General features: G+C 39.4%; 3 protein-coding genes across 3 annotated transcripts in view; 1 reads left to right on the forward strand and 2 right to left on the reverse strand.

The window, feature by feature from the left end:
* Window positions 1–737: 737 nt before the first annotated feature.
* LOC120803822 lies at window positions 738–6,046 on the reverse strand. The gene is given in 12 exon segments (XM_040152768.1): window positions 738–887; window positions 889–1,247; window positions 1,818–2,092; window positions 2,621–2,701; window positions 2,818–2,847; window positions 2,951–2,986; window positions 3,085–3,226; window positions 3,413–3,522; window positions 4,242–4,355; window positions 4,981–5,005; window positions 5,098–5,179; window positions 5,292–6,046. Coding segments are annotated over 11 exon segments (1,290 nt in total). The 5' UTR covers window positions 5,164–5,179; window positions 5,292–6,046; the 3' UTR covers window positions 738–835.
* chdh (choline dehydrogenase) lies at window positions 5,347–16,633 on the forward strand. The gene is made up of 10 exons (XM_040152767.1): window positions 5,347–5,440; window positions 6,837–7,290; window positions 7,837–8,067; window positions 10,019–10,185; window positions 10,317–10,468; window positions 11,134–11,263; window positions 11,465–11,599; window positions 11,758–11,900; window positions 13,466–13,568; window positions 13,896–16,633. The coding sequence occupies exons 2-10, from the start codon at window positions 6,866–6,868 to the stop codon at window positions 14,312–14,314; spliced, it is 1,905 nt and encodes a 634-aa protein (XP_040008701.1). The 5' UTR covers window positions 5,347–5,440; window positions 6,837–6,865; the 3' UTR covers window positions 14,315–16,633.
* A 3,411-nt stretch (window positions 16,634–20,044) lies between these two features.
* Window positions 20,045–24,261, reverse strand: part of cacna1db (calcium channel, voltage-dependent, L type, alpha 1D subunit, b) — an 83,965-nt gene continuing 79,748 nt past the window's right edge. Inside the window, exons 45-51 of the mRNA XM_040152136.1 lie at window positions 23,827–23,853; window positions 23,315–23,472; window positions 22,899–23,021; window positions 22,356–22,468; window positions 22,039–22,173; window positions 21,326–21,511; window positions 20,045–20,419 (exon numbers count right to left, since the gene is read on the reverse strand). Of these exons, the coding sequence (XP_040008070.1) occupies window positions 20,114–20,419; window positions 21,326–21,511; window positions 22,039–22,173; window positions 22,356–22,468; window positions 22,899–23,021; window positions 23,315–23,472; window positions 23,827–23,853 (1,048 nt within the window). The 3' untranslated portion in view covers window positions 20,045–20,113. The remainder of the gene's footprint in view (window positions 20,420–21,325; window positions 21,512–22,038; window positions 22,174–22,355; window positions 22,469–22,898; window positions 23,022–23,314; window positions 23,473–23,826; window positions 23,854–24,261) is intronic.

The following is a 24,261-nucleotide window of genomic DNA, read 5'->3' on the forward strand; positions in this document are numbered from 1 at the left end:
AAGAAATCATATAAACATTTGAGTCATGACATACTGAGATAAAACCTATGGGTTAGCGAGTTTAATATTCCATTAAGGGGTCAAGAATTCCATCACTATATCTTAAACTACAAAATAAACAAAATATCCTGGGCTGTTTATAGAAGCTAAAAAGAAAATGAAAATGGTACAAACCTCTTTCTCTTGGATAAGGAATATTTAAAGATAATTAAGAATAGTAGAAGAAGTAACATGACAAACAAATAATACAAATACATTTTTTCTTGAATCTTTTATACAAAACAGCAAAGAGAATGTGTCTTTGCCGCCCAGTTCTTTCTTTTTGTTGGTGTTAACCAGCTTCAGGGCTGTTTGCTATTTCTGGTATTACTAAATAGATCAATTGTCTACAGCATGCAGTGCTGTAAACCACAGAGGACATACTGACAGAGACATGTATCGACCCTGGGGTGTCTAAGCAGGGGTTTTGGTAACCAAAATAAGCAAAGGTCATTGTCATCTGTAAAAAAAAAAAAAAAAAAAAATATATATATATATATATATAAATATATATATATATACATATATATACATATATATATACATATATATATATATATGTATGTATATATATATATATATATATATATATATATATATATATATATATATATATACATATATATACATATATATATATACATATATATATATATATATATATATATATATATATATATATGTACAATTTTTTGCATTTTACAAAACAGTAAGAATAATGGGAGAGTCATCTAACCACTAATCAACAATTCTGAGACATATTGTATATCAATCTAAACGTTGTCATTACTGATGTTCAAACCGAGGTGACCATAGTTCTTAGTGGTTCCACCTCTCTGGAAATGCTGTTCTATAGCTTCTCTTAACTTCACTGTATTATTTTCACTGTAGAAAATCCCTGGTCTAAAGATCAGATCTGCTATCTTCTTGTCGTCATGCCTGTGAGTATGAAGGCTCCTGCACAGTTTGTTCAAATCTTTCATCAAACAAAATGTCTTGCAGGCCCTCAGTTCCAGGGCCAAGTTACTGGGCCTTTTATGGTGCTGCTCGCACAGCTGCACCACCCAGAACTTAGCCAGGTCACTGGCGCTCTTTGCATGGCTTGCCACCATGTTTAAGATCAGGGGGTAAAGGTCATGAGCTGCAGCAGGGATGGAGGGTTCTGGGAAGCGGAGGCTGGGAGGAGAGTCGCTGGGCTGTGAAGTTGGCTGAGTGATGAGAAGAGAAGAGAGGAGAAGAGAAGGAGGACAGTAAGTCTGTGAAATGTCAAGGATTGCCCTGAGGCAATTCCAAGCATAGGTGCATATGATGTTGGACTGCCCAGAGGTCGACTCATTTTGGCTTTTACTGACATCTCATCTGCCACATCAGCTATTGTCATCAAAAATGTGTCTTTTTCTCTTTATTTGCTTTTGTTAGAAGATGACACATATTTTGATGTATTTTTTTCTTATCACTGCAAACACACTCTCTCAATACACCACCGTGGTGTTTTACTCTTTTGAACATATTGAGTTTAGAAGGTTCCACTGTTAAAAACATTATTAGCAGAATAACATTACTTTCCTAGATACTGCTGGAGAATGGAGTATGTCTATAAAGTTGATCACTAAATGTTAAAGATAACCGAATTAAGTCCTTATTTTGGTCCTTGATGTAAAGATGCAGGAGTCCAGGTGACTAGGTGATATCATATAAGTAACAACACAATAAAAATTGATCATCACTAAAATCACTTAAGTCAAACAACAACAAATAAATGATAAAAAAATCTCTACCTGCTGGCAGACGATGAGCACCCGGTCTGCAGCCTTGGCCTGTTCTGCCAGCCAGCGCATTGGCCCCAACTCTGCAATCTTCCCCTGTTGCCACATGTCGATAGCCACGTTACAGCCGGCGTGCCACTGCAGGAACTCTGCCAAGGCCACCACGGCCCGCTGGAAGGCTGAATTCTCAGCAGGGTACACCACCAGGACAGAGAGCGGAACCATGGGAGATTGAGGTAACCTATTGAAACCAAATGATGTGGCAATGTTGGCTCCACAGCTTTTATCTGGGGAGTAAGAAAACATTGGAAATGAGAGGTTGGCTGTATTCAGCACCAGGCAGCAGTGTCAAACATTTTACATAAACTAGAAGAGATTTCCAAATTTGTAAGGAAAGGTTGTTGTAAGCCCAAGCTTAATATGTTTCAGTGTCTAGGAGGTGAAGCATGTCACCACTGCGAGATGACAAGACATTCAGCCAGTAGAATGGTTAAAGCTAAGCTCCTTTGCAATACCCAATATAAATGGGTTGGGAAGCATTTTGCATTTTCAAGTATTTTTCAGTAGCAAGTGACTTGAGACATATCCAAAGCATGTATACAAGAATGGCAGGTAAGCCTCTGCATTTGTTGGAACTTTTTTTGCTCATTTGGGCATAGGTATAACACATTTGAAATCAAATTTAACACGGAAATAAACCATATTGTGCACACATACAAGAAAAGTGCATTAAGTTGAGAATCTATTCCCATTTATCATCTGCAATTTTGGAGCCTCTTACATGTAAATATACATTTAAAAAGTGTTCTATTTACAGATTATGTAACAGGAACTTAGGATCATCAAACCGATCAGTCCTCCAAAAATGGTGACCACGACAAATTCTTTTCTCAAGGCTGCAAAGACAAACATATACACACAAAACACATTCCTTATTTTACTTCATGTGATACTGAGATTTAACTGATTGAGTGTATGACTGACAGTGCTTTAAGTAATGGTGAAGCCTTACATGAAGTAGTGGTCCCAACTGGAGTGAAACCTTTAAATATTAGCGTGAAAGACAGAATAATCAACATTTTTGTTGTCAAGTATTATACATTATATACACATACAAATATGCACAAGCAAATGGGATTGTTTACCTTTAGGAACTTGAGTAGACTTTAGACCAACAACTGCTAAGAAAACAGAGAAGACGGTTTTACATTTTTAATACTTTTATTGGTTTAGTATGTTGGTGAGGATCAATAAAGCTGGGAATAAAAAAATAACTTACTGTATGTCGGCCGTGTTTGACGAGGTACTGTAATTTTTACAAACTTGTAAGAGATGCCACTATGCAGTGGAGGCAAAGGGAGATTGGCAGCTTGGATGAGGGTGGAGCCATAGGTTGCTTTTACGAGATAATGAAACCATTTCTAGATTTGGAAAGAAGAAAGTCATTGAAGTGATTTTAATCTTTTCAGCCTCACAGACCCTTTGGTAGGTCCATAATTTCAAACTCACTGCTAAAACACAAAAAAGGTATTATCAATTCAAAAAATTGTATTATCACTTCACAAAAAATGTACTGTCAATTGTAATCAAGATTCTATCCAAGACACCTGCTTTGATCCAGTGAAGTTTGCCTCGGCCAAATGTGGGTTGTATGTACAGCAGTACGACGATTCCCCCGTAATTCTGATCAGAGTGCCCGTCAGATTTCCAATACTAGCTGCAGAGAGACAGAAAATGACAGGGTTTAGGGAGAGTTCAGTTAGGAAGATCTTTTCCCTCTCACTTCTCCTTCCATTGGGAATTCCTGCTATTGTCCTGCTTTTACATTTTCATCTACTCCGTCACTTCCTCTTTCCCACGCTATCAAAATTCCCTTTCAGTCATTACTGACATCACCGTTACTGGCCAAGGATAACTCTGCCTCCGCATCCCCCGACCCAATTAGTCTTGTGAGGCTGTTTTTTTTAAATAACTTTGTTTCTATCATTGTGCCTTTCAGACCTACTATTGCGCAACCCACCTCCTCCCCACCATCACCTTATCTGACCTTATCCCTATCTTCACTGCCCCCTGTGTGTCGAAGATGCACACAACAACGGGGTCTAACCGCCAAAGTCCTTCTCTGTTGTTAACCTCATTAAAGGTTCTTATGCACTCTATGGATCTCTCCTTATTGAACCGAGGACAAAATATCAGTTGGTCATTGTTGGCGATCAGATAGCAGGCAGTCAGTGTCCTTCACTTCCAATGTGATGGAGATCCTGCCTTACTAGACTCCTGTTTGCTGTTTTAGCAGACAGTCAGTAATAATCAGTAGGATACTTTCTTGAAATTTAAAGATGTATTTAATAATCAATTCTGAAGATGCCATGCCAGAGAATTCTGCTCCATTTGTGCTGCAGATGTGTCTTAGGTGTATGATTACTTGCATCCTACCATCAATGCTGACTGCCCAGCTGATGTTCAGCATATCTGTTCCTCCAACTGTCACCAGCGCCGCTTTCAGTTCCGCCAGGAAGGATGGTGAGATATTAGCGCTAGGAGGGAAATCTGGATCAACAGAAAACAGTGCTGATCACTGTCCACACAATGATAACCTGTATATTTATCCAGATGTTGTCTGTTAATCCAGCTGTTGAAATACATTGGAATTTCTGTGACGGTTTATGCTGAAACACTGGAGAATGCTCACTGTTAAACCATCATATTCACATCAACAAGAATCTTTAAATGAATGTAATGAACTCTGGGGTTCTGAAATCTGTTGAAAACGTGAGTGGCTGCAGATCTTTATTTAAATTCAGCCAACAATATCTAATAAACTCCTTGCTTACCCCTGGCCTATCAACAAAATATAAACCTGGCAATGCAATTTTATTTAATTTCCATTTCTTTTGATGGGCTTCGTTTAGAGGTAATGGATTATCCACTTTATTGTGTTATTCTTGCCCACAGAGTTTACCGCCGTTAAATTACTGAATGGAAAATTTAAGTATCCAATCATGTAAAGGCTCTACATGGGTGAAACAAAGCTGGAAGCTTTCGAGAATCAAAATAAATCTAACAAATCGAAATATCGGCAACTGGTGGCATGATATAACATGATAACATGATATTATTCACATTAGAGGTCAGAGTTCTCATCCAGAGTATGAATAAAATATCGTAAACTTACCGTGAAATTGAGAACACTCCACTTTCTGCAAAGAAATCACAGAAACAGATCACTTATATCATCTCTCAGTGTTAAGTGAAACAATGAATTGCTCACTTGCTAGAGTCAGTAACTTACTATTCCCTGTGACATCACTCTGCTGTGGACATAGGAGAAAAATATAAACGGGACTCCCCACATCATGGAGCACCTTGCTGGCCTAAAAAAAAAGAAAAAAGGAAAAAATAAAGATAAATCAATAGCAAAGTGAGGTATAGGCTTTTCAATAAACAGCATTTTCAACACTGACTAGTCAGCGTAAGGTGTCCTACCGGTAGTGCTTGAAAGAACTTTCAGTGACAGCGAAACCCTTTTAACTGTCCGTTAACTGCAGCTCGCTAAGCTCCGCCCGCCGCCGTTGACCGTTTTACTTGCTGATTGGGGCTACTTTGGCTCTCTAGTTCCTGGGCTTAAAAAAAAGGTACGGTTCGGCATTTTTCTACTGCTTAATGCACGTGTGCAAATCGTCCTTCTGTCTGTGTTGACAATAACTACTCCGGCACCAATTGTGTTTAAATTAAATGTAGTTTGTAAAGTTGCATTCAGAGATATCCGTGTCCTGCAGCTCTGTACATTGCAGACGACTGTGAGCTTCGGGCACACTAGCAAGTTGAATAGTAGATCTAAACCACCATAGCCGAATAAGTCAACAGCGCCGTCACCATCCGCCGAACCCCTTTAAATATTTCAGATGCAGTTTTAACGTCTTTTTTTTTAAGCCTTTGAGGCATTGAAATCAAGAAGAAATGAGTCTACAAAAGCAGCTATATACCGCAGCAGACCTATAGACCCGAAGCGGTTGCCCTGATAAGCTAGCGGTTACGAACCTGGCCTTTAATCGAAAGGCCAGGTTAAAACTGGCCTTAAAAGACGAGTTTGAACGTCAGTAAAACTTGAAGACAACCCACTGTTTCCCACTTGTTGGGAATTTTATGATATCTCCGTTTGTTAGAAGGAATTTACTGACATTTTAGGCTGTTTGCTGAGTTCAGGCTTACACTGTAACTGCTAGTGAGCGGCAGGTTTATCTATATGACAGTCCTGAACTAGACACCCCCCCCCTTCCACCCGTCTTTGCCTGAATGACAAGTGTACACTTTTTCTCGCAATATGGAATAGCCCTCAACAAATATTTACAAGACCAGAGAGTTTATTGCAGCCTTCGATTGTAAACAGTTTGCACTAAAGGAAATTCATAACTCTAATGCAGACTCCCACACACACGCGCGCGCACACACACACACACACACACACACACACACACACACACGCACGTATATATACAGGCAGACAATAGCTTGTCTGTCCCTGTGCACAAATTTAACATATTTCCTTTTAAGCTGCAGGGACATTTATTTGGAGAGTGAAACTGCAGCAGAGAAGAGCATTATATTCTTACTGGTTGAACCACTCCAGACTTTATTTGTTTGCCCAAAATGAATTTAAGCATTTGGTATTTTGTATTTGATGAGTCAAGAGTTAAAAGAGAAACAGAAATTTCTCTTTTCAACAGCAACCATGGCAAATAACCAGGGCTCCAGGTCAGGTATTTCTGGTTGTTCATTTAGTTGCTAGTAATTTTATAGTTTGACTTTGAGAAGGACAAGATGTGGCACAAGTAATAATTAACATGCATTGTATCCATAATGCCATGAAAGGCCTCTCAGTAACCCACAACTTGTATATCTCGCAGGACTCAAATGAGTGTTATTTCTGTACATGTAAATTTCATTCAACACCAGCTGATACACTAGTTTCAATAACCAGTTCAAGATCCAGCTTGCCCCCTATTAAATATGTGTTGTTGTTATTTCCAGTGAATGAAGAAAGCCTTCCCAGAACCAGGATGTTTTCTTTGGCCACACTAGGCCAAAATGGAGCCCGACGAGTCTCGACCGCGACTCAGGGGAGATTTATGAGGGACGGCAGATGCTTGTTTACCTGTTTGCCAGAATGTCACTTTGTCTCCAAGACCAGAAAAATGGGGCCTTCCTTCTCCTGCTCCTCCGGCAGCCATTACAGATGCTTTAGTGCCTCAGCTGCTCTCTGCAACTCTTCATCATCACTACATCAGAAAACACCATCTTACAGTTATGTCATTGTTGGGGCGGGGTCGGCGGGCTGCGTCCTTGCCAACCGCCTCTCAGAGGATTCCGATAAGTCTGTGCTGCTACTGGAGGCTGGGCCCAAAGACATGTTGCTAGGCAGCGTGCGACTATCATGGAAGATCCACATGCCAGCTGCGCTGACCTACAACCTTTGTGATGAGAAGTACAGTAGTTAGTTAGTTACAGTAGTTTTGGTGCAGATGTATGATACTATTTTATTTGCCTTAGTGTCTGTCATTAATTACTAGACACTACACTGTTCCTGTGTGTTTGCAAACACAAATTATTTGAATGCAAATGTAGAAAATGCATAACATCTTGACTTTGCGACTTTTCACCGACAAGTCCGTCCTCAAAAGCTCAACTGTAAAATACTAACTATCATACAATTTACACAAGTTACAATTTTTGTAAATATCAAAGAGTAGAATATGCTCCTTCATTGTAGAAGAACAGTTATTGCTAAAGTGATAAAAGATTTCATGCTATTTTAGACTACTAAAGCCACAATAAATGAAAAGTGGACTTACAGATAATTTTAACAAATGAGTCATTTATATATCACATTGGTGCAACATATTGGTCCTGTATTTTGATATCAGTCCAAATGTAATAACATATTATTAAACTGTTGTTGTTCAGGAATAGTACACCAACAGATATCTGCTCCATTTGATGCCATGTTGTATTTTTTTTCCTTTCTCTTCAGGTATAACTGGTACTACCACACTTTACCTCAGGCCCACATGGACAACCGGGTAATGTACTGGCCAAGGGGCCGTGTTTGGGGCGGGTCCTCTTCACTCAACGCCATGGTTTACATCCGTGGACACGCGGAAGACTACAACCGCTGGCAGAGAGAGGGGGCAAAGGGCTGGGATTATGAACACTGTCTGCCTTACTTCAGGAAAGCTCAGCATCATGAGCTGGGAGAAAACAGGTACCTAAGAAAAATATCTGGAGGGTATTTTTTTAGTACCTTTTACTTATGCCCAGTTAGTTTTAATATGCATGGACCACGTTTGAAGTGGAATCCTAAATCTGGCAGTGCTAGTGCTTTGGTCCCATAGACTCCCCAGGCTTCAAAATGCATCCTGAGTGATAAGAGATTTTTGCTTGTAAATGTGCAGTGACAGAGTGACGGTCTAATCAAGAAGAACCTGAACACATGAGCAGGTTAAATGCAGTGCATCACCGATCTAACTTCAGCACAAGAAACTGAGAAACCAGGAAATAAATGCAAATGAAGGATGTAAAAAGCAGCACAAATATTAACATACTTGCTAAAAATAGCATGATAGAGACTGGTGTGGTTGGGGAAACAAGATATCAAAGGTGAAAGTGATACACAGTCCTGGTTGAAATTATTGGCACCCCTGAATTTTAAGTACAGAATTTAGAATATCTTCAGAAATAAACAGAACCAAAGAAGAGCTCTTTGAGAATGCAGTGCTTCAGTTTGATTATAGGTGATGAAATATAGCCCATAAGGAAGAAAACACCCTACCTACAGTAATACATTGGTGAGGTTCTATCATGCTGTTGGGCTGATTTCCTGCCTCTGATACTGGAGGCTTTGAACGTATCAAAGGAATGATGAAATCAGAAGATTACCGATGCCTTTTAGACCAAATGTGTTACCAAGTGTCAGAAAACTAGGTTTGAGGCGAAGCTCTTGGGTCTTTCAGCAGGACAACGACCCAAACGACCCCTGACCTAAATCCCTTATAAGACCTTGAATGCATAGCAATGGAAGAGTGGCAGAAACTACCAGCAGACAGGTGCAAGCTTCTAGATGGCTACAAGAAACGTTTAGAGGCTTCACTCAAATAGCAGTGAAGGGTGCCAATAATTCTGTCCTGGGTACATTTTGTATTTGTATTTTGTCACTATTATGCAAATTTTGTTTTTTTTAAATTTTCTTTTGTTTATTAACTTTGGACATTTTATCAAAATATTTTAATTATACAAAATTGGTTAATTTCCATTTATTTTTGAAGATATTCTAAATTCTGTACTTAAAATCCAGGGATGCCAATAATTTCAACCAAGATCTTTTACGTGTTTCTGTTATAGTGAAAGACAGAGAAATCAGATATTATGTACATTACACAGAGGGTGCAAATGTGTTTAATCTATCAGAGACTGTAATAGAATAATCTAAAGCTTCAAAGAGTAATAAAGCACCAAATCTTGTCCATTTGTTTGTGTTTAAACTTAGCAACATAACAAACATTCAACATGAGGTCTATATCAAGTCTGATTGTTGTCAGGAATTGTTGAGGTGCCAAGCACTTCAAAGTTTTAGTTTAAGAAATTGAAAAAAAAACTGTAAATGTAAAGGCTTAACATTTACATAATCCTTCTGGCATGAGGTTAGGTTAAGAATCTCTTTGAACTTTCCATTTAAAGGCTGTTTTTGCAAAATCAGATCATATAGATACAGTAGCTACAAGTAGGAATTGGAGTTCAGGTCAGTCCCAGTGAGCATATTTTCACATGCGTATAATTTTATGTGTCAAATGTTATAATAAACAGCTTCACAAATGGTTTTGATAGTGAAGTGTTTTTCTTTTTTCAAAATAAGTGCAGGTAGGAGGATCTCAGCACATCATGTTCAACCTTTGTGGGGACCCTATCACCACTATTTATTCATAAGCTCTGACTGGATGATTGGCATGGAAGTAAACAAATTGAAATGTTCTGAGTTATCTGGTAGCTAAATTTACTCAGCTGTCTACAGAAAGGTAACTGCTGGCAATAAAGTGATTAATATCTCTGCAGTATAAAGATCACTGAATACCTGTACATGATTCCCACAGACAAATATGTTGTGTTTTGAAATGGAACTGCTCTCATCTTTAACTTTGAGTTTCTTGTGTGTACTGTAGGTACCGGGGTGGCAGTGGACCACTTCATGTGTCCAGAGGGAAGACCAGCCATCCCCTTCACAAAGCTTTTATTGATGCGGGGCAGCAGGCAGGATACCCGTTCACTGATGACATGAATGGATACCAACAGGAAGGCTTGGGCTGGATGGACATGACCATTTATAAAGGTTTGAAAAAACAGAACTACTATAATTATAAGATCTTTAAATTAATAACAAATATGCAGCATTTATACAGTATGCCTTTTATGAACCAACCCCTTAATATTGTCTGCATCTCACTGCCCACATCCGTCCAGGGAAGAGGTGGAGCGCAGCCAGTGCCTATCTGAGACCTGTCCTGGGTCGACCCAACCTGAAGACGGAGGTGCGCTGCCTGACCACTAAGATCCTGTTTGACGGAAACCGTGCTGTGGGAGTGGAATACATACAGAAGGGACAGAAAAAAAGGGTAAGATGAATAGAATTCCCATAGTTTAAAAAGTTGGGAAAAAGAAAATTATGTTGTGAAAGTTCATATTAAGAAAAAAAATCTTGACTTACGCACCAAATTGGAACGATCTTTCATGTCAGATTGTATGTAGATTTGTTTTAACCATACAAGTGGCGTGGAATGGCAGTGATGGCCCACCACTTTGGCTCAGACTAAAATCTCAACGATTGGATGAATTGGCTCAAAATATTGCACATTCGTGGTCATCAGAGGATGAATCCCAGCGACTTTGGAGATCCCCTCGTTTTTTCTCTAGCACCACCATGAGTTTGATATTTTTGTTTTCTAGTGGTTTATCTTGACAACTTTTGAATGAATTGCCCATAAATTTGGTGAAGATGTTGATGTTGCGCGAAGAATTTATCCAACACTTGGGTGATCCACTGGCTTTTCACTTAGCACCACAAATTTACAATTATCCTTCATGGTTCCCAGACAATATATTGAAATGACTTTGAGGTTGACATTTCCATATTATAATTGTCATTGTGAGCAAGATAGCATGCTGACATTAGCATTTATCTCAAAGCACACTTGTGCCTAGTCACAGAGCCGCTGCCATGGCTGTAGACTCTCAATCTTGTTCAACGATTCACCCATCAGTTTTTCTGTTCTCTCCTCAGGTGTTTGCAGATAAAGAAGTGATATTGAGCGGAGGAGCGATCAACTCCCCTCAGCTTCTCATGCTGTCTGGGGTGGGAAACGCTGACGACCTGAAACAACTCGGCATCCCTGTGGTTCAGCACTTACCAGGTACATTTTATGAGTTAACAAATGTATGTAAGCATTTACAAAAATCTAATTTCAACGAACTGAAATGGTAAAAAATGACTTTGCAAACATTGTTTTTCACCTGTTGTAGTGCTTACAAACAAGCCAGACTTAGGATGACTGATTTTAATGCCTTTCTGTGCATTTTCTTTGACTCGTACTCTCCTGTCTGTTGTTTCTCAGGTGTTGGCAGTAACCTGCAGGATCATTTGGAGCTGTACGTCCAGCAGCAATGCACTCAGCCTATCACCCTGTACAAGGCCCAGAAACCTTTCCACATGGTCAAAATAGGCCTTGAGTGGCTCACCCTGTTCACTGGTAACCAAAGGCACCTACACGTGCAAATGGGAACACACACATTCTCCAAGATATTCTACAAAATTATTCTTTATAGTACACAGTACAGAATGTACAAAAACACAGTCCGCCAATACACTGTGTCATTTTCTCATTTACCGTGACTCATCATCCCCTAGGTAATGGAGCAACAGCCCACTTGGAGAGTGGTGGGTTCATCCGCAGTCGGCCGCATATCACACACCCCGACATCCAGTTTCACTTTTTGCCCTCGCAAGTCATCGACCACGGACGAGTTGCCTCCAAGATAGAAGCATATCAGGTGATTGCTCATGTTTAGGAAGCTTTGGCTGCTTTTTGCGCAGGTGGAAGATGTGATCAAGGTTTCATGGGAAAGTAATATTAGTTTTGGCCAGATTAGACCCTCATATAGTTCATGGGAATCAAGGGTTTGTTTCAACAGTCAAGCATGCCGTTCCACGGAAAAGCAGTTACCTCAGAAATGTTACATAACAACAGGAGCTTCCAAGAAATTTCCTGAGTGTTCCCCTGTTGACATTTATACTGTGACCTCATTTCCAGAGATATGTCTGCACTAGAAGGTAATTAAAAGTCCAACACTGTGTGCACTATGTATTTTCTTAATGTCTACACTTTAAAAAGAGAAATATTTAAAAAATAATGCCAGACATCAGCAAAATTAGTATTAGGTTATTTGTGGTTTAAAAATTGGCAGGTTTGTGTTTTACTGCATATTTATGAATGCAGGATCCAGAAATATCAAGTGCCACAATATTGAAAATGGCTTAATGGTTGTTATCAGTACAACTAGAAAAGATAATTAAAAGACAATAAACCAGCTGTTTACACATGTATGTACTGAATGTAGTCATTGTCAAAAATCCCCAGTGGTTGTCATTTAGCAGAAAATAACAATTGGTCAGAGTCCTGTGGTTTTTCCAGGAGCATCTCCATTTGAAGAAACTCAGCAACTCAGCTGAAGAAACTCTATCGCAAAAAGTTGCCTTAAAGTATACGTTCGGGTTTTTACAAGTCTGTCTTAAAGCAATAGTCACATACCATACTAGCCTCAGTGTGTGCCTCTCATGTTTCACCAATACATTCAAGTCACATGGCTAAGCATTTAATTTTCTGAAAAATAAATATCTGTTGATGTTTTTAAACTCCAGAAGATTTTTTTAATAAAACTTTCTACTGTTCTGAAGCAATTTCAAGAACCCTGAAAGAAGATGTTGGACTGAAACGTTGCACTGTTAAATTCAATTTGCTGGGAGCTATGTACAGTGTACAGATCTTTTGTCTGGCTTTTTCCTTGAGTTTGTTCTGTTTGTTGTTGTTGTTGTTGTTGTTGTTGTTGGTTTGGTTTGGTTTGTTCCAGAAACTGTAGAAGTTTTTTGGACGTGTGCTCTACAGTGTGTTTGTCTTCAGAATCCTCAAAGACTCAATTGGATAATAAAAATGTTGGATTAAAAGGATTAAAAGAAAAAAAGATTTTAACCCATTTCTTAAGTTATACCTCTTCTACAACGACAACGTTTTTTTAACATTTCTTTATTAGTTATGCTTGTCGACATTAATGTTTTATTGTATTATTTAATTATCATTCAAAATAACAGGTTAATAACAGGTATGTTTTTCTTGTGTCATATAAAATAAGCAAGAAAATACATGTAATTTAGGAAATATAATGGTTACTTGAGAAACAGATTATTTTTTACTTTTTTAATTATGCAGGAATGTTTTTCATCCAGGTTTTTTGAAAAGTCTTTGAGGATTCTGGAAATACCTTCAGAACAGCAGTAAGTGTTGTTAAAAGATCTTGTTGGTTTTCTAAAGAGCACAGCAGGTTTATTATTTGCATTGTAGGTTCACGTCGGACCAATGAGAAGCACCAGTATCGGCTGGATGAAGCTGAAGAGCACCAACCCTCTGGATCACCCGAATCTCCAGCCAAACTATCTCTCCACTGGTAAGATTCAGTCCCTGAACCCTCAAGAACCAAGTCCATGAAGGGCTTTGAGATCTCCAGTCAATTTCCCAAGACAATAAACTTTTTAAAACACCATTAGTCTTTCCAATCAGTATGCGGCCTACCCAGAGAAAATCTTTGATCTTGGATGTTCTTTGTTTGAAACTCTGCTTTGGCTCTCCTCTCTGACAGCTGAGCCCCATTTGGAAGGATGATAATAATTTGAAATAATTGTACTTACTGCCTTTATTTCTTAAAATAATTTTAAACTGATGTATAAAGCCAGTTTTTGATTTTCATCTTCACTATCATCTGCTTTCCTCTCAGATATTGATGTGTGGGAGTTCAGAGAGTCTGTCAAACTCTCCAGAGAGATTTTTGCCCAGAAGGCCTTCGACCCGTTCCGTGGTCCTGAAGTCCAGCCTGGTCCTCAGTGCCAATCCGATGCAGACATCGACGCTTTTGTCCGCCGAAAGGCCGACAGCGCCTATCACCCCTCCTGCACCTGCAAGATGGGCTCTCCCTCTGACCCGATGGCGGTTGTCGACTCAAACACACGGGTTCTGGGTCTGGAGCAGTTGCGTGTGGTCGACGCCTCCATCATGCCCAGCATCGTCAGCGGCAACCTGAACTCCCCGACCATCATGATGGCGGAGAAGGCTGCCGATATCATCAGAGGTCGCCCTCCTCTTGTCGACCCAGGGGTTCCTGTGTACCGACCGCAGACACTTGACAGGCAGAGATGAATACAGAGTAAGGGGTATGTGTGGATCAGAAAGAGTTCACAACACAATCAGTCAGTAAGCAACAACAGCGGAAAACAGCTTATTGTGTTTTAGACTGGGAGCTGATCAATTGGCTATTTTTGCTTTTTGATCTGATATTATAAATAAATAATGTGAGCGTTTTGTCTTGTTAACACATCTGATTTGCACACAAGGTAACATATCACAGTAACACAGTTTAACAATAATTACGAAGGTCTGGTCTAGGCAGGCTAAATTCACGGCCATAATGGGTTAAATACAGTTGATTTTAGCAGTTTACACCTGAAATTTCAGTTTTACAAGTATTTAAATTGGTCTCCTCACTATCTTCTGATGAAAAAACAGTGGCCTTATAACTTGTCTTATTTTTAAATTTTTTTTCAATGATTTGGATCTTATTTTCCATTCTAAATTTCACATATCTTAAGTAATCTTACAGTTAATGTCATAAAACTTGCAGGGACCCTGACTACGGTTTGCTCTTCTGCCTAGTTAGTGAGCTCTCAATGACTGAAACCAATTGTTTGACCAGGTTAACTGATTTGATTCCTCAAACTGTAGCAGTTTGGACTAAACAATGCTGAAGATCAACAGATATGGGAGGAAATTTAATTTTATCAGACACTTAATTTGACTTTGAACTTGACTCACCTTTAAAATATTCACATTTATAGAGCCAGATGTGTGCTGGGAAGTCATGGTTGGCACAATGTGGTTGCATGGAAAGAATCTGAGCATTTGTGTAGTTAACGTGATTGTAGTAGAAAGCAGTACTTCTGTCTTGAGTGATCATCACTCTTGTTGTCTGCAGATGAAATAAGAAACAGACAAAGTCAGTTTGTCACAAATAGTGATGAAAAGATACATCTGTCTCAACTCAACAGCATCAGACTGGTATTTTGTTAATGTTTCGAAAGAAATGCCCAAAGCTTCCTTTTTGGTCTGGGTTAAGGAATAGGTTTGATTTGCTCTGATCAGGACTCAAACTCAAGTGGTCCTGGTCTTGGAATTGACTTGGTCCTGATGGCAGGAGAGGTGAAATTACTCACCCATGTATGAGGAGAAAAAAAACTTTCAACCCCATTCTTCTCAGGAAAGTAGGCTTGTTGCCTGGCAAAGGTCGTAAACATCCTCACATTGTTGATAACACAAGCAAACCGTCTGTCAGAGAAGTAAACGGGAACTAGAGAGAAGATAATCAAACAATCTGGTTCAAGCTCGACATAAAAACCGAAGTAAAAATGGCCAAAAAAAAAAAAAAAAGTTAGCTATTTGCATATTGTGTTAAAACACTCGTTATGTAAAATATATGCAAAAAACTATACTACACTAAAAAGAAGGTACATTGGAAACGTTTTTTCTGTGTTTACAAGGAAGCCTTTGAAGATGATTGTGTATAACGGATAATGAAGTTAAGTATGATAATACCACTGGTGCCTATAAACTCATTATGTTCTGGTGTCAATGTGAATTTCTATATTTTAACCAGCACTGATAACATTAGTCTTGAGCAGATTTTAGAATCAGCTTCACTGAAAAACTTCCTCGGAAAGATGCATGCATACATATATGAAGTATTGATTTAAACTGATTTTGACTTTTACACTTTGATTTCACTTTACATTCACTTTTTATGATGTTGTTGTTGTTATTAAGCTCTATGGAAACAGCCAAGTGCTAAAATGAATTCTAATAGCATCTTATTAAGCTTTGCACTACGCTATGAAGTATCTTGGCTCAGCTTCATTACTGTGACAAATATTGTTTACATTATATTCAGTGTTTTACAATATTACTTGAATGTTTCAATCATAATGAAGGAGTAACACTTGGATCGCAAAGGGAAAATTATTGTGACAATTCATACAGCTTTTAGGTTTGCATGTTTTTGGGGGGTTTTTTTCGTTTGGTTTTTTTTGTTGTTTTTTTTTGTTTTTTGTATTAACTGTAAGCAAACACTTAAACCATCCTGACCTTTCCATCATGACTTTATTCAGTGGTCCATACAAAAATCCTCAGCAGGTTCATTGACATTTCAGGCAAGAAATCAAATGTACAAAACAGGGTTTTTGTTTTCATTGGTACAAAATCTCTAAGGTTCTTGTACTTATGCTACAAAGTAGATAGAACTATTTCTTTTAATTTTCATACAGCAAACGGGTAGAAAGCATAAATCTTCAAGTTAATCACTTACTTTTTACAAACACTGTACAGATTGTATACGTTGTTGTCATTTCCTAGACAACTGTAAAGCAGTGGAGCAGTACAAAAAATAAAGCTGTCGGTTGCTCAACCATGCTTTGTGTCGTTGTTTATTGTAACTACGCTTCTTTTGATAAAACTCTAAATTCAGACATATTGGGACAGTTGTACTGTGAATAAAACTGTAGATTTTTACGTTTTCGTTAAGTAAATCTGAACCATACAAAGTCATGCCGTGTTGGCCCCTCAATTTTGATTTGATAAAAACAGTGATGCTTGTAAAACCAATTAATGATGACACTGAAAGGCTATTTAATTTTTCATAAAACGTTTGGTATTGATGTAGTAATTAGTATTTGTGTCTCCCATCACTGTCCTCCCCGTCATCAACGTGTAAATGCCAGAGTTTAACTGAGACAGAAGCTGCTGTAGGAGCTGAGGATAGCATGGCCGACTCTCGAGCAGGAGGGCCTGATTCAGAGAAAAACCATCACAGGTTTTATCCCCGCAACAACCAGGGTGTCAAGCCGACTGTACAAGATGCTGCAGCTCTGCGTTTTGGGGTGCTGTATCAGCTGCTGGCCTGCTCAAAAATGTGTTTCCGAGAAATATGCAGCAAAAATACAAATTTTTGCTTACAGCATGTACGTAATATGGCTTTTGACGTACTTTTAAAGTCATTAAAATCCAAAACAGTATCTCTAGGCTGTATTTACACAAAATGAAGAGATTGTAAAGAGGTAAGTGTGTGATTTTGTGTTAATTGTGTGACTCTTGATTCTTTTCTGATGCTGGTTGTTCAGATTTCAGTGCTACACATTCCAGAAATCCCCTGTCAGTCAACCACTGTGAAGACTTTGTTGTCTTTGGAGTTTTTGGAGGTCTGAGTCTGTTTCTCAGATGATCCTTAACCAACCATAACTTCACCTGAGGTAGCCAATCAGATCAATCACAGCAGAAAATTACATATATGAAAATGTTTCACATTACTACTCACTACTTTAGAAATAATTTTTCTTTCATTTTGTGCAAATGCAGCCATTGCCACACGGTTTCCCTGACACATTATCCAACACACCTGGATAGGTACCGAGGTAATAACAATAACATTTGTTTAAAGTCTTAATTCAACACAATTTACATGCAGTCAGAAAATGCATAAGTCATACTAATCAGCTGCACTGAATACTAAAACCTGTGTATAAATGAATCCTCGTGAGAGAAGAAAAAAGGAGTGCATTTACAGTACATGCGAAGAGTATTCCAGATACCAGCTCATATCACAACACCTGACACCAAACTGTCTTTTCAGTATCCACATCAAGCATGTTCAGACCTTTTGGCACCACTGTATGCAAGAAATGGTGCACACCTCAGAAACAACCTAAAATTAGAAGAAAAAAAATCTAAGTATCTGGAATAATATCTGAATATTGATGTGCGTGTAAATGCACTTGATGATCCCTTGATTTGGTTTGTCTATTTGAAGGAGCCCTTTGATTGCACAGATTGAACATTTTGACCTGTCAACAGTATTTAGATTGAGGAAAAAAAGAAGAAGAAAAACATGGTTGCCCTGCCATGACCCAGGGTTGGTTTTTAAAAGTTGACCCGAAGACAGGGTTACAGGTGGCAGTGGCAGACAAAGACTGGTATGTGGTGGAGCTAATGTGCAGAGCAGGAGCTGAGAAATGCTGCTTCTCTTAAGTGTTTTTACCTACCAGCAGGTTGTATAGTTACTTCAGACAAGCAGCTGTTTTGGGCATCTTGTGCACTCAAACTGGTGTTGGAACAAAAGGAAATCCTACAAATAAAAGACGACAGCTAACATCAATCACTTCACTCCAAGAACACACTATATACACCCACCAGCAACTGATTGACAACTACATATTGTCAGGAAACTCAAAAAATAGTGTTCCTCTCTGTAGTGGCGTCCCATCCGTCAGAAATCTGTTTTGGTCTTTTGTTTCCATTTCTTACATCTGACTCATCATGAACAAGCACCCCGGCGCCTGTTTCATTAGTTCCATTTGCTGCTCAGCAAATGGAACTAATGAGATTAATGAAAACAAAGCTCTCCAGATGTCAAGGCATCTTTGTTCTTTTTTTTTTTTTTAACATAAAACATTATTAGTCAATGCTTCCTGGAGCAGATAACATACCATACTCATAAAACGCATGTGACACAACATTATACTGTATGTGTCATAGGGCTGGCACTTTGTCAAACTGCTTCTACAGTTGTTATCATGTGAGTGTGAATTTTTTGTAACTTCTTGGTCAAATGGTGTGAGCAAACTGAATCATTGCATAATCGTTGTGAGTTGGTAACAGTCTCTCCTCACAGTTTTAAAGGGGCTTTGATAAAAGGTAATGATCACTAAGGAAAATAAGTTTGTGACACTGTAATAACATCTTCAATTTTCTTTGTTTTTATGGTGGTCAAAGTAGTTTAAACAGTAAAATTAAAAAGTGTGCAAGTTGCTGATTTTTTTTTCTTACAGTATGTTTCTCTGCGTGTCATATCAGCATGCACATGAAACAGAAAGATATGCCTGAGGACAAAGTCTTTTTCATTGATATGTGATTTCCTTTTCAAGTCAAAAACGGAGACGGGCAGCGTTTAACCCTGAACACCCCGAACTGTGAACCCAGAGCAGCTTCAGGATTCACTGGCTGGAATGGCCTTGGAACAGCCGTTACTTTTAGAGATGTCAACGTAAACCCCCCCTCCAACACAGAAATGGATCGCAGCTTTGTTTCTGACATTCCAACTGGAGAACAGGGTGAATGTTGTGGAGAAAATCTTTTTTTTTTCTGTAAATTCTGTTTCTTAATGCAGGCTCTTGGCTCTTCACATTGAGTAAACAGTGTGGGACTCATGGCCTTATTTTTGCAAAGTCCGAAAATTTTAGGACAGTACAGCAGAGCAACGACAGGCCCACCATCCCAACAGTGTTCACCCAACACTTTCTGGATGCAAACACCCTCAAACCGAAGCTGGAAGTATGAAATTTACCCTCAGTTATTGTTTTATGTCAAATCCAGTGTTTTGGAGTACAGCACAGTACATATGTATGAATAACCAAGCATCTACAGACTGCTCACTCCCACACAGCTCGCTGTAGTTTACCATACTGACTGGCTTTTTAGCTTCTGGACTCAGCGGTGATGCTCAGTGGATGTTGCTGGGAAAACTAACTTCAAAAGCTTTCGGATGAGCTTTTGCCGGCTGCCACGTTATTCTGCTGCATCAAATTACTGTTTGATGAATTGTTGAATTGATGAAAACTTCAAAGGAGTGTCTGGAATCCCTGCTAAATAACAGGTGGGCTGGCAAGTGGCTAGATTCCCCTCTGGTATCAATATTCATCCGTTTCTCTCATCTCTCTCTGGCATTTTCATTTTCCACACCACAGAAAGAGAAAAGAAGGCACTTTGTTCTCTTATCCATCCATGTTTCACATTTTCTGTCTTTTGCAGGACACACTCGATCAGAGACATCCCCTCAATGTGGAACAATAGTAGAAATTCAATTCAAAAAACATCTAAATAATCCCATGTGAGCCGCTGCTATAGCGACGTGATGCATATCATCTCATCCGTTAAGTCCTCCTCGCATTTCACAGCCACATACGGCTCCTCGTCACTGTAGTCACGGATGCTGCGGTCTCTAAGATGCGTGGTGGCATTTGGCTCCGAGCTGACGTTCCCTGTTGCCCTATTGTTGCCATTGCCCACGCTCCCATTCAGGAGATTGCTGGCGGCGCTCTCCATCTCGTCAATTGTCATCTCGCAGGCATCTGCAATCTCGTGTTTGGTCGCTGACACAAACTTAGGGTCTCTGGCGTATTTCCCCAGACCCTCAGAGATCAACACCTGGGAACCACAAGAGAAAAATAATCACAGCTGAAAACTGAATCATTCTATCAGTAAATTCACATCTGAATTCACCTACATGTCAGAATCTGTCGGCATCTGGAACATTTGTGGCTTTCTAAACTGTGTGTGCATGTAGGTGTGTGTGTGTTGTTGTTTTTTTGAGTCAGTAGGTGCACACAGGTAGTTCTCAAACTGACTCTATTTATTAGATATATTAATTTGGCAGCTGCTTTTGTCCAAAGTTCTGTACGAATGAGGCACAATCCAAGCCACAGGAGGACAAGGGAGAAGCCTTCGAGAAAAAAATGCCTCAACATTCAGTTACTCGTTCCACCTGACAGAGGAGCCAAAGGCTGCGGGTACATGAAGTAGAACTGAGCATACGATACCCTCGAGGAGGTAGGTCTTGAACGGAATTCAGCTGACATATCGAGTTTGGTAACTCGTTCCACCAACAAGGGACGAGAGTGGAAAGTAATGAAAGGCAGAGGTTTTGGCTGGTTGAAGACCAGACGTTGCTCCTGCTGCATTTTGGACCATTTGCAGAGGTTTTACTGAGCGTTACAGTAATCAAGGTGAGAGATGACCAGTGCCCGTACAAGGAGTTGAGTGGCATATTCACTGAGATAAGACCTGACCTTTCTGATTTCATCTTGTGTCAAGCGACACGTCCGCCAAGAGTCCTCACGGTGGTCCCAGGAACATGTAACAATAGAACTGAAATGATCTGTAGCCTGGTTTGATATCATTATGAAATTTACTCTTTGGGTTTTTAAGCTGCAGATAAAAACCAAGAAATGTCCTAATAAAATCTGGATTTTGGCAACTGGACACTGATCAATATTTTTGACATTTCATCCATTAAACAATCACTCAAAACTGTTTTCAATAATTTCTACTCACAGCCTCCACCAGACTGTTGGCACTGCCTCTCTTCTGCAGGAAGTGAGAGCAGCTCTCTGCGGGTAGCTGTAGATGTGACGGAGATTGGCTGCGGCTGGGAGGGCCGTCCTGGCCGTCTGTATACCAGGAACTCCTCTTCACCGCTCCGGGGATGCTGCCCACGCTGCCGGGACTGCGCCAGTCAACCTGAGTACAAACACAAACACAGACACACACACACTTTGGCGTACAATTTTAAACTATGTGTTCAACTTGATTTTGTCACAAGACACTGATTGAGATACTAAGTTTAGAGAGCATATTACCAATAGAGACACTAATCCATTCCTGGTATTAGATTGATTGACTCTAGTAACATTAATTCACTGATTGATATTGGCCATCAAAAGCTTGATTGGAGCATCAATAGTAATAAACTACAAATGCTTTTTCTGCCCTTCCAACTCTCTTTAAACTCCTAGGTGGGAAAGTGATAAAGGAAAATGACAGTAAAAACAGTTGTACTTGTGTCTTTCTTCCTTATTTTATCTTATTAAATCAGTCTTGCCATAAAAGATTAGCACAGTTTTGAACAGAAATTTGCTCCAGTTCCAAACAACAAAAATATGGGTCTAGTTCTATTGAAGGCGGCACTAAAGAGACAGTCAATTGAAAATTAATTTCAAAAATCAAAAATCAAATCAGAATTTGCTTCCTTGTCACAGTGATCAGACCTGTATGAGCGGTGTGTAGCACGGCGAGCAGTCGAGGCTGATGGGTGAAGCTGGAGGCGTGGCCCAGGAGCGCAGCGACCTTGTCGGAGACGAACGGTGAATTCTGCTGGCGTCAAGGCCGGCCACCGCCATTACCTGGGGTTGGAGTTCAGAGATCATGATGATGAAGAAGTATCAGTCAGGGTGGACATTTTGGGTTCAGGGAGTGGAGAAAAAACAAATCACTTACAAGTGCTATTCCTACCATTGCAACAGCTGTATTTTTTGACAATACCTTATAGTCACTCATTGCAATATTCATAAAGAGAAAAGGGTACCTGTTGCTGCACCAGGTGTAGTGGAAGAGCTGTACAGGACGGAGAGGGTGGAGCATCATCCTGACTACTTCTTCTGCGAAGACACTCAAAACTAAATGTGGTTCTGTTTGAGGCTGAGAGAAAATACAAGAACCAAACATTTTCAACTTTCAATTTCCAACTCTGGTTACTTACAGAATATATAGTGTTGTATTATTCAACAACAAAGTTGCATGAAACATTAGAAAACCTAATTCTTCTCACAATTATACCTACATATAATATAGTTATAACACAGACTAAATATAATTTACTGATCCATTACGTTAGTCCTTGTGCTATGCAGTTACAATAAACTGAATGTGAATGACAGTAACACAGCTTGGTAAGGTCACAACCACAATCACAAAGGATCTCCAACAAAGATCCGCCTTAAAAAATAATTTCATCTGATTAACATGTAAAGTTGTCGTACGTTAAATCTGACAGTGTCAGGGAATCTCAATCACTTCCAGGTTAAAAAAAAAAAAAAAAAAATACAGTTGTTGTACTGTGGCATCTCACCTTGAGGTGAGGGTAAAAACCATCTCATGGGTGACCGCCTGCTGTCTTGGAAGATGAGCTGTTGATCATCATCATAGTAATTATCAGGCTGGTGGTTGCCCCTGGAAACCTCAGGGTCAAAGTCTCCCTCATCATCACGTCCATCCTTGTTGGACAGCCTGTTAAATAAAGCCTTTACGTCTTTACAAGAGCTTTTTTTTTGTTTTGTTAAAGTGATCTAGCCAAAGGAATTCTTTGGAGTGCTGTTTTCAGAAAGAAGTAATTATGTTGCTCTTAGATAATTAATTAGACAAAAGACAAAGACAAAAAAGATGGCAACAGTCCAGCTGTTGTGCTAATGGCCAGAGTTGTGTAAAGTGTCCAGAGTGTCAAGACAGTTTTGTTTTCTGTCTTGTCTCAGATCAAGTTAGACTGACAGTTGCTGTTGCCGTACCTGTCCCTTGTGAGCATGATGTTGTCTTCATGAAACTCCTCTCCGCTGTAGTACTCTCCTGAGCCTCGCTCATCATCGCTGTCCCTGCCGCTCGGCTCCTCTCGACGAATGGTGGGGTAAAGTCCACCACCGCTTTCTGACCTGGCATCAAAATGTCAAGATACAATGTGTTGTATACTGTACGTAAGAATTAGATGTCCTTATCGTTTTCCTTTTTTTGCTGATGCTGTTTGTTGGAAATTTTTATGCAGAATCAGCGCCGTAAAGTAAAAACATTAATACTGTGAAACACTGAGATCACTGAAACATCGTGAGGCCACAGAGTTGCATTTCCCCACAGCGCTCATTCTCTCTGTCTTCACATGTACTGAAACTGACACAAAATGTGTTGTTTTATTTACAAGTAAGAAGCTTTCACAGCATGTTTTGCGACAACCGCAACCAAAAACAACACATTGAAAAATTAAGCTATCTGGAGTGGAAACATGCACATACCTAATGTAGGCCTCATAGTAGCGTGTCCTGCTCCGAAGTGAGGAAGGGGTCAGTCAGAGAGACAGGATTATTTAGAACAGGAGGGCAGGAAAGGAGGGGGATGAGAGGTTGCATGCAATGACAAAAGACAAGAGTACACAAATTAAAACACTAAAAAAAAAAATTTGTGCACGGAGAGGAAAGACAGTTTTACTGGTTACTGGTTTCACTCTAAATGTTGCCCCTAGGAATTTTAAGTATATTTACCAGAAAGTAGTTCCAATTCAAACTGCTGACAAAAAGGTCTGTGACTAAGAGTAATGGGGATATTGTGTCTGAAAAGGCAAGTTGCTTTTTTCAATTTTTTTTTTCCCATTTCCAAATTCCATCTATTTCAGAGGTCAATATCTAAAAACCCCAGAAACTATATGGCTAGTTGCCAGAGATAGGTAGATT

The sequence above is a fragment of the Xiphias gladius genome, chromosome 18 (assembly GCF_016859285.1).
Source record: "Xiphias gladius isolate SHS-SW01 ecotype Sanya breed wild chromosome 18, ASM1685928v1, whole genome shotgun sequence".
NCBI lineage: Eukaryota > Metazoa > Chordata > Actinopteri > Istiophoriformes > Xiphiidae > Xiphias > Xiphias gladius.

Coding starts and splice junctions, on each gene's coding strand:
- chdh (XM_040152767.1), top strand. CDS start 6,866: ATGTTTTCTTTGGCCACACTAGGCCAAAATGGAGCCCGACGAGTCTCG. Junction 10,186..10,316: donor GGACATGACCATTTATAAAG/GTTTGAAAAAAC, acceptor ACATCCGTCCAG/GGAAGAGGTGGAGCGCAGCC. Junction 11,600..11,757: donor GTGGCTCACCCTGTTCACTG/GTAACCAAAGGC, acceptor ATCATCCCCTAG/GTAATGGAGCAACAGCCCAC.